The 10091-nt window shown below is 43.2% G+C and overlaps 1 protein-coding gene and 1 pseudogene across 4 annotated transcripts in view; both read right to left on the bottom strand.

The window, feature by feature from the left end:
* Window positions 1-5097: 5097 nt before the first annotated feature.
* The window catches only part of NPHP1 (nephrocystin 1), a 135874-nt gene continuing 130880 nt past the window's right edge, over window positions 5098-10091 (bottom strand). For 3 of the 4 annotated variants that reach the window (XM_077486087.1, XM_077486088.1, XM_077486089.1), the window contains exons 20-21: window positions 10044-10088; window positions 5098-6411 (exon numbers count right to left, since the gene is read on the bottom strand). In XM_077486087.1, coding sequence (XP_077342213.1) covers window positions 6133-6411; window positions 10044-10088 — 324 coding nt within the window. In that variant the 3' untranslated portion in view covers window positions 5098-6132. The remainder of the gene's footprint in view (window positions 6412-10043; window positions 10089-10091) is intronic. The other variant, XM_077486091.1, reaches the window with a different exon arrangement.
* LOC143990605 (U2 spliceosomal RNA) lies at window positions 9411-9538 on the bottom strand (annotated as a pseudogene).

Genomic DNA, 10091 nt, shown 5'->3' with positions numbered 1-10091 from the left:
TATCCCCTGTTTGGCTGCAAAAAATCCACCCAGCCAATCCCAACAGCCAGATTGGTTATATATTGTGTGATGCAGGCACAAATCTGTATTGAGCTCAATTTCTCCAAAGTTCACTACAAAAACAACGAGATCTTTCAAATCTGTTCTTAGCACCAGTGGCGGCTCGTGTTCCACTTTTTTTTTGGGGGGGGGGTGGAAAACAAACCTCCCCCACTCACCCCATCCGGGTCGCAGGCAGCTTCCCCAGCTTATACTCCCGGCCAATTCGGTTGCTTCAGGACCCGCTTCCTGTCCTGATTGGCCTTGAAGAGAAGCAGAAAGACAATAGCAAATGTTGATTCGCTATTGTCACAAGTGGGTGGGCTCAGGACACAGTGCTCTGTGCACCGAGTCAAACCTTTTTGAAGCCAATTAGAGCCTCCAGCTCTAATCATGTGCTGCACAAAAAAAAAAACCTAGATCTCTATGCGTCTGGCGCCCCGCAAGGAGATTGGGGGGGCGGGAGGGGCCACTGCTGACGGTAAGTATAGCTTTTTCAACAATCCTAGAGTTCAGCTTTAAGCACATCCTTTCCTGGTGGCAACAGTAAGCCACTGTCTCTTAACTGCAGTGGGGGCTGGTGCTCAATATTTTTTGGGGGGAGGGGGGCAAACCAATGCCAACCACCCCCTCCCCATGCAGGAGACAGAGGGGAAGGTGGCGATCGCCTCCCATCCCCCCCCCCCCCCCGAGCAGGAGAAAGATGGGAAGGCGATGATCAGAGGCCTCCTTACCTTAGGAGGCAGATGACAAGGATCCAGGCTAGGACTGCTGCTCTCCAGGATGGAGTGCTGGATTTGGCTGCGGGTGAGCCGCCCCTGGAAGAGGGAGCCGAGTCTGGATAAGTTGGTTGTGCTACTTCTCCTTAGGAGGATCTGAGACTGATTCACTGGATTATGTCTCCCGGCTGGAGAGGACCGTGCCACTGGCTAAGCTACTCCCTGACTCTCAGCCTGATGGCTTCAGTCTTCGAAGGGGAGAACCTCGTTCCGGGGCTGTTGCTTTTGCTCCTGGCCTAACAGGAAGTGGGTCCTGAGACCCGATTGGCCGGGAGTCCTAAGACTCCCTGGCCATTCGGGACTCAGGACCCGCTTTCTGATTGGCCGGGAGGAGAATCAGGAAGACAATAACGAATATTAGTTCAGTCCTCTGCGCCCCAAGCCCACCCTTTTTTGAAGCTAATTAGAGCCTCAGACTCTAATCATGTGCTTTAAAAAAAAAATTGAAATCCCTGTGTCCTGCTCCCTTTATGGACAGGACTCCACTACTCAGCACTCTGCTCACATCCTCCTCCTGCACACCTGATATTTGTTAACAAAGACTGGAAAGCTTCCAAAGCTGCCAAGGAACCAAAATGAAATGAGCTGTTATGTGAAAGTGTTTTGGCTATAAAATTTGAGGTCCAATTACTCACAAAGCCTACGGGGGGGGGGGGGGTAGGGAGGATTGGTGTAAGGGCCCCTTTATTGATTTTAAATATGTAAAAAAAAAATATTGTCATTAGCTGCTTTAAAGCAGAACTCCTGCCTGCCAGGTTTGTTCCATTTGCTTCTGCTTCACCCTCTGGTGCTTGGTGGAAAACGGTGCTGCTCTTTTATTTTTTTTCCCTTCACTTCCCTCCCTGTGTTTTCTTTCATGGGCATTGCAGTAGGCACACTTTCTATTCTGTGTGATACCCACTAGACCCCCTGACAGCCATAGACTTGTATTCTGGACATCAAGGGGTATCAGTCACAGCAGTACAGTCCTCTCTGGTGCATATAACTTTCATATGACCAGTTTCATCTGGAGACTGGAGTTATCTGCATAGACCTACCCCTCCCTGTGCACATTAAATCCTGTTATTCAAGAAATCTGCAGCAGTTAGTATACACGATAGAGCCACCAGCTTTGATACTCACCTGGCAGAAGTGATAGCAACAAGAAAAAACACTTTGATCCTGTAGTGTGCATCTACAGCAAAGGCTTGAGCTTCCCTGGACCTGGCAACAAATCTATCTATACAAGGAAGGACAAAATGATTTTTTTTTTCCAAAACCAGGAAGACTAAGACTTACCTGCTGGACCTTCATCTTTTTGCAGAGTAAAAATTTGCTTTTAAAAAAAAGGCCAGCCCCTTTATAAAAGTTGCCAGATGTTCACAAACGAGACATTGTCCCCAAAAAGACATCTGCTCCAGGCATCAGCTCTGCATTGCATTGTAGACATATGCTGGAGAGAGTCCTCAAAACTATCCAAGCAATACTGCAAAGCAGCAAGGGGGAATTCCAAATTCTTACGAACAGAAGGATCTGTAAGAATAGAATTAGGGTCCCAGGACATTTGTCTGGTCCAAACCACAGGGGGCTCAAAAATCTCCATGGAAACAATAATAGGCTGCATTGCAGGGCCAAGAGGCACTTAGGAGGCTTTAAAGAAAGATCCAAATCTCATGTCTATAGCATTTGGGACTGTGAAAGACTTGTTAGTGAAGGCAATATGGAAAAAAAGATAAAAGAAACTGCACTAAGAAAAAACTAAAATAAATGGCTGGAGAACTTATTTCCAACCATTCAATCAATCGGGAGGTGCAATTCTCACGTATGACATTGATACAGAAACAGAAATTAGAAAAAATTAGAATCGTGCTGCCCATGTGATTCTAAAAATATAGAATCAAAGGTAACATCTATAAATCACCTCTTGTTCAAATATTGTGAAAGAATCATGTGCATATCATAACAGTGAGTGAAAAATTATGATAAGGATCAAATATACTATGAATCCACAATGAAACAGAACGTTAATAACCAAAAAAAGATTGTGTTCATAAAAAATAAATCAATAAAAGAGAACATGAATGTTAATGAAAAATAAAGTAAAAAACATATAAAATCCATGTAGTACACAAATGAAATTGATTGGAAATCAAAAGATTGTGAACAGTGGCACTGTAAGATAAAACTCCATATAAATGTGAAAAAGACGTCTTAAAACTTAAAACTTATGAGCAGGGAACCGTGTTGAATCCACCACCCAAACAGCAGGAATAAACTCTTACCGAATCACCATGATCCCCCATAACAGAGGATCAAGGAATGCATATAATGGAACGCAACTTGGCTCCAAAAGACAGCAGGCACAATCACGGATTCCGAACAACCACCTCACGACCAATCAGACCATCACATGGATATACGTGCTACATAAAAAATATAGAAGCGCTCCATATAGTGTAAAACCTTATGAGTATTTATTGTTTAAAAGAAAGTAGTACACTTACAATGTTGCAGTTTAAAAACGAGCCCAAAGTCTGATGCGCGGGCCGGAGCACAAACAGACAAACCGTCCTGGATAAACGAATCAAGCACGGGGTGATGTCAGCACGTCGCTCCGCCCTACGCATTAACTTACGTCGCCCAGGGGTGCTGAAATGAAGGGTTGAATTTAGGATTGGAAGTTGAAGCCTGGGTAGAGCTATTAGGTGCACTATGTTTTGCATAGATAGAGGCTGCTGAGGAAGGGGGTTTTGGGATCTTTCCCTGTGGAAGCAAAACCTTCCCTATTGTGACATCTTCTATGAGTTGGGCAAGTGCCTCCCCAAACAGATGTTTTACTTGAAAAGGCATATGTGTGAGGCATCTAATATAGGCAGCTTCTGCTGCCCGGGCCTTTAGCCACAAGATTCTGCTCATGTGAATGGAGATTAGGCCATTCTAAAAAAAAATCTTATGTCTTGTTCTGGAGCAGCCACACAAAAAAGCAGAGCAGAGGGTAATTGCTCTGTTTAAGCGCAATCATGGAAAACAGGGACATATTGTTTTTTCATTGCCCTAGTCCAGTCTGACATACTGAAATTTAACTTCCTAACCTCTCTTACAGTAAAGAACCCTCTAAGCAGTTTAAGATTAAACCACTTTTCTTCTATTTTTACCGAATGGCCACGTGTCTTATTAAATTCCCTTACGCGGAAAAGTTTTATCCCTATCGTGGGGTCACCAGTATGGTATTTGTACATTAAAATCATATCCCCTCTCAAGCCTCTCTTCTCCAGAGAGAACAAGTTCAGTGCTTGTAACCTTTCCTCATAACTAAGGTCCTCTAGACCCTTTATTCGTTCTGCTGCCCTTCTCTGGAATGTATGTTGGCAAATTTTGCATGAAGCTCATATTTCAATAATACAGCAATTTGGGGAAGAAAAATCATCCACATCTTCTTCCAATACTGCCTCAATGTCCTCTTTATTTCCTTCTGTTTCTGCCTTGTCTAAAGCCCCATACACACGAAAATAAATTCTGCCAGCAAAAGTCAGATGTGAACTTTTGGTCAGAAATTCCAACTGTGTGTATGCGCCATCAGACTTTTGCTGGCAGAATTCCAGCCAGCAAAAGACTGAAAACAGGTTCTCTATTTTTCGGTCGGAAAAAGTTCCAATTGTAAATTCCAAATCGTCTGTACAAATTCCGACGTGCAAAATTCCTATGCATGCTCAGAAAAAAATTACGTCACCGCGTTCTTGACGGTCGAAAGTTCCGAGAACTTTTGTGTGACCGTGTGTATGCAAGCCAAGCTTGAGCGGAATTCCGTCGGAAAAGCCATCCAAGTTTTTTCTGATGGAAAATCCGCTTGTGTGTACAGGGCATAAGGGTAAGACATATCAGGATCCGACTCAAAAAGAAAAACAGGGGTAGGAGAAGAGGTGGTAAACTTTTTAGCTCAGGACAAAAATGTCTGTATTCAACCCATTATTTGCCTACTGTGTTTCCCCAAAAATAAGACCGGGTCTCATATTAATTTTTGCTACAATAAAACACACTAGGGCTTATTTTCAGGGGATGTCTTATTTAATTACGGCACTAAAGTGGTTGTAACTCTAAAAAAAAAATTAAAAAAAAAATAAGTTCCCTTTAAAGCACGATATATAGCACAGTGCTTGTGTGGCATCGTTTACCCCTCTCCATGTTCTAAAAGTCAATCATGAATAAATCAATAAAAAGCTCCTGCGTCACCCCCCCACCCCCCTTTCCCACTGTCAGGTCAGAAGTCAGTTTAATCATTAAAAAAATTTTTTGCTTGAAATCCTTATCAAATACTTTTAATAAAAATATTACACCGGTACATTAGTGTATCCACAGTTTTATACCATAAAAAATACCTTTTACATCTCCCCTGGGCATTCACGTGTGATCTGCTCTTCTTCTCTGAGATCCCCGCTGACATCAGCCCGCTCCGTGTACTGCAGAGGGAGGGGCCCGCAGACATCAGTGGGGAGGAGAGTATGAGAGAGAAGAGCCAAGATTCAGCTGACGTTAGTGGGGAAGAGAGCATGAGAGAGAAGAGCCGAGAAAACAACTGAAATATAGCCCCAGTCTTTTACAGTCAGAATCATACTGGGTGACTCCAACTTACCTGTCTATGAAGCTTGCTGTATATAAAGTTTAGGCTTCGCATGTCTCAGTTGGCATACCCTCGAAAGGGTCTTCATGGGCAAGGTTTCATAGGGTGGACTACAGCCCTGGACCTGTATAGCACCTTAGCAGTGGACTACGCTCGCTGTACCAAGTGCTGAGGTAAGCGTCCATTCAAAATGCATTGCCGGAGCAACACTACAGGCTGTCCCCACAGTGTGGGGTCTGGGAATGGCTCCCAAGGTTTTGCCAATTCGGATACACTGCTTCTATTTGTGGCATTTAATAAACAGTGGTGGAGTTAAACTAATTAAGCTAACAGTGATTCTCCATAAAGAAAAAGAGGTGATTCACCTTAAAATACTAGAATAAAACTGAGGATTCATGACGTGCGATAGGGATATGGGGGAGGCACCCAGTGTCCAATCACCTGAAGGCAGGAATCTACAACCAGGGTCTATGAATACTTTGCTTGTGTCCTGTATGATTAGGATAGACATAATACAAAACCACCAGCTGAGGCAACATGGAAAAACATTTTTTTTATAATAAGTGCAAAAATTGTACAAACCTTTGCTAATTAAATATTTCCAGTATATATAAAAAAAGAAACAACTTAACATCAATGCACAACATATACATATATATATTTATACTATAGTCATTTTGAAAAAGTACATTTCAAAAACCCTGCTCAGCACACTTCTCATGCAGTGAGCACAGAGGTTCTCGATGCATCAAGAAAGTCATATGTTATCTCTGACATGTCAAAGGGCTTGTGAAGACAATCAGGTGACAGCAGGTAATGGAGGGCTCCATCCTTCTCCCTGTTTTGCTTTAGGAAATCAGCAATAGCTTTCCAGCGTGCAGCTTCTGTTTCATCATCTGCCCATCTAGGTTCCTGGAGAAATGTTGATTGTAGAAGAGGGTAAGCTGTGTCGTGGTACACTTGAATGAATGTGCTCTTCAAAAATTCTGGATCTCCCTACAGATAAATATACTACATTAACTATAAAACTGAACTAATTTTGTTTGTGAGTTTTTGGTTTTATTGTATACATTGCTGCTCAAAGGAGCACCTATGTCCATTGACAAAAAGGCAAGTACTGGCTTGGTCGCTTAATCCCACATTGCATTTATTTCAACATATTGCATAAGATAAAAAAGGACCTCATTCACAACTTTCACAAAAGACAGCAAACCATCATTGATACTAAAGAGGGCAATACAAAATATTAAACCCGTTTCTACCAAGGCAATTTGTGAATTTTTTGCACACATGTTAAAATCTGCTTTCTAGTAAATACTTTAAACCCCATAAATTATATATTTTCTGAAAGCAGAGGCCCTGTAGAATGAATGGTAGCAGTTTTTGATGTTGCTTGAAATTTTTGCAAATGCTGATGCGCACATGTTTCATGTTCATATTTTTGTATATATTCAGGAAAAAAGATATATATTTTTTTATAGGTCCATTTTATTATTTTCTTTATTTTAATATTTCTTTATTGATTATACGATTCTGGGATGCAATAGTTTAAGGTGAATTCTATTAAAAAGAAAAGAAAAAGAAAAGTAAAAAGGTGTTTGGGTCCACATCTTACCAATTTTTACCATAAATGCTGGTTTAGTGTTATTTATCTATCATACTAATGGGCTTATTTATTCTGGTTACTCAAAAGCCATTACCAAATATATCGGCATATAACACGCACTTTTCCCCCCTGAAAATAGAGGGTAAACAGTGCCTGCGTGTTATACGCCGATTTATTTATTTTTACCAACCATTAAAGGGTGTCGGGCCGGCTGCCCCGCCTTTCCTGGCCCTGGAACAGCACTGCCAACATACTTTAAAGTTAAGAAAACATTACTGCAAGCCTTTTCTCCCTACACCGCTCCACCTGTGTCACGCTCAATATAAATGGAAGCCTCCAAATACCTCAATTAACGCAGCTCTCCTCCTCCCGCTCTGCCTCCTCCTCAAGTGCAGCTTCTGATTGGAGAAGAGTGGTCATGTGACCTTCAATGAAACAGCAGAAGAGATCAGTCACATGACCGGGTCCACAAAAGAGCGGTGTTAATTGAGGTATTTAGAAGCTCTAAATTACAATGACCCTGACACAGGAGGAGCGGTGTATGAGAAGGGGCTGACAGTGATATTTTCACAACTTTAGAGTCTGCTGCCAATGCTGTCCCACGAGACTGGGGGTCTCCTGGAAGTGCAGGGGGGGCTTTATGACATGCAGAGAAAGAGGGCTGTGTGATGTGCAAAGAAAGGGGGCTGTGTACTGTACAGGGGGTCCGTGTACAGTGCAGGGGCCGTGGAAAGGGTTTTTCCTGAAACTTCCCTCTTAGCCCTTGTACACATGGTCGGACATTCCGACAACAAAATCCGTCGGATTTTGTCCGAAACTTGTGTTGCATACACACGGTCGGACAAAGTTGTCGGAAAATCCGATCGTACGTAACGTGACTACGTTATTTCGTTACGACGGGACTACGTTCAGGCTAGTAGCCAATAGCTTTGGTCTAGGAATTCGATCTGAGCATGCGTGGAGAACAATGACAGGTGTGTCATGACTGGTAGCTAAGGGTTACTATACCTGGCATAAAGCTATGTTGCTTAAAGTATATCTGAGGCCAAAGCTTGTTTTCCATTTTGAATAGAGTAAGGGGGTGGGAATGGTAAAACAGCTGCAATTTCTTTATTTTTGCCATCTGTGGGGAGATTTCCCTTATTAAGGAGATTTTTCTTCACTTCTTGTCCTGGAGACTCACCAGGAAGTGAGAGGACATCTTTTAAACATTAGAGAAATTTCCTCTTGAACAGGTTTTTTTTTTTTTTTTTTTTAAGCCCGTGGTGTGTGAACACACTAAAAAAACTCCACATGGTGCAAAAAAAGTGCACACACATAAAGAGTGATACATAAAACATGCACAGGGTGTACACTAGTCCTCCAAAGGAGAAGGACCTTGACCCTGATCCCCTGGGCGTTAGGCTCCAGGTGGGGACTGAAGTACTTTCACTTGGTCCCTCTGGCCGAAACCAGACAGACCCCATTCTTTGGAGGGTCTGCCGAGACAGACCCACCCAAGTACTAGGTGGGACTCCCCCCGAAGGGAGACCCCATGAGAGAGGACGAACCTAGCCAGAAGGCCATGTCCACCCCCTCCCAAGACGTTCAGGGCAGGCCCAAGGATCTACACCCTACCAGTCAAACGTGAAACAAATGTGTACATAACAAAAAAAGACAAAAAAAGTGACAAACAGGGCAAAAAATTAATAAAGTGGGGGGAAGGAAGTGGAGAGAGGAAGTGTAAGTAACCGTTGTGCAATACAATGGCCGGGCCTTCAGCAAGGAATAAAAAATTACTCTGGTCCCAGCCAAAAGGCTCGACCCTAGAGGCAGGTGTGAAAAAATTGTGCGAAGTGCAGTGACCTTGGTGCCATAATTCAAAATGACCCTCACTCACAGTGAAGTTACGGCACCCCTGGACTGACACTCTAGTGGCACATACACCACAGGCTTCTTTCCGGCCCAATCCTTCAGCCAGATCAGTGCAGCTTCCATCCCTGCTAGATAGCAAGCCCTGCTGGTTTTCTCAAGGAGAAAACTGCTGGTTAAGGCTCCCACCCATACTAGCCTTCCAGGCTCACATACTGGCGGATTTGCATGGGAACACCCTGACCCGCCCAAAGTTCAGGGTGACAGCGCCTCCACCGGGCACCGACAGGAGCAGAGACCACACCAATCTTAGCCAAAGGGATGAAATGACCTGGCCTCTGGCCAGACCAGTGCGGCCCCCATCCTCACCAGGGGCACCCTTTTGGCTCTCCCGGACTCGACCGAGTACCAGCCTCCAAGTCTAGGAGCACTCGAGTTCGGTCCCTGCCGATACAAACCGTCTAGGTACCATTACACCAGAGGATTTGTATAGCCACCTCCCTACATAGAAGCAGCACAGTGCCTCCTCTGGCAACTGATACGTTTTTTTTTTTCGTTTTTTTTGAAAGCCCATGTTGTGTGAACACACTCAAAAACTTCACCCAGTGCCAAACTGATAAGAACAGATACTACACTTGATCTTAGCCAAAAGGCCAAGAAAACCAGTATTCCTGTTCTGGTGACAATTCAAAAGTTTCAGTGACAGATGGTGATCGGAACAGAGAGAGAGAGAGAGAGAGAGAGAGAGAGAGAGAGAGAGAGAGAGAGAGAGAGAGAGAGAGAGAGAGAGAGAGAGAGAGAGAGAGAGAATTTTCCGAACGGGAACACAGACAGCAATACAAACCTGACACTGGTTCTTATCCCTTAACTAATCTATCCAGATTTAAAAAAAAATGCCTTTAGCTTTACGTCAAATGTACAGAAATCATTATTTTATTCCTACTTTTCTAAAAAGTTTTCTGACCTTTAAAACAAAATATTAACTTTTATGTAGCATATATAGAAATACGGGATAGCATATGACCCTAATGGGGCATTCTCTAAAGTTAAAAGCAAAGTACAAAATGCAGAAACTTAATGCTTTGCACATCATAACTATGCTTTGAAGCATTTTGCTGCAAAAAATTACACTGGTACCATTAAATAGTAATAATAATGAGAAAAGTGCTACCTTCTCTGACCTCTTCAAAGAGTTCAGCTTTTCAGCCCATCCACTCTG

The sequence above is a fragment of the Lithobates pipiens genome, unplaced genomic scaffold (assembly GCF_037356315.1).
Source record: "Lithobates pipiens isolate NorthernLeopardFrog02 unplaced genomic scaffold, aLitPip1_a1.2 Scaffold_18, whole genome shotgun sequence".
Classification (NCBI taxonomy): Eukaryota; Metazoa; Chordata; class Amphibia; order Anura; family Ranidae; genus Lithobates; species Lithobates pipiens.
The sequence above is the reverse complement of the archived record's forward strand: the minus strand, read 5'-3'. Positions and strand labels throughout refer to the sequence as shown.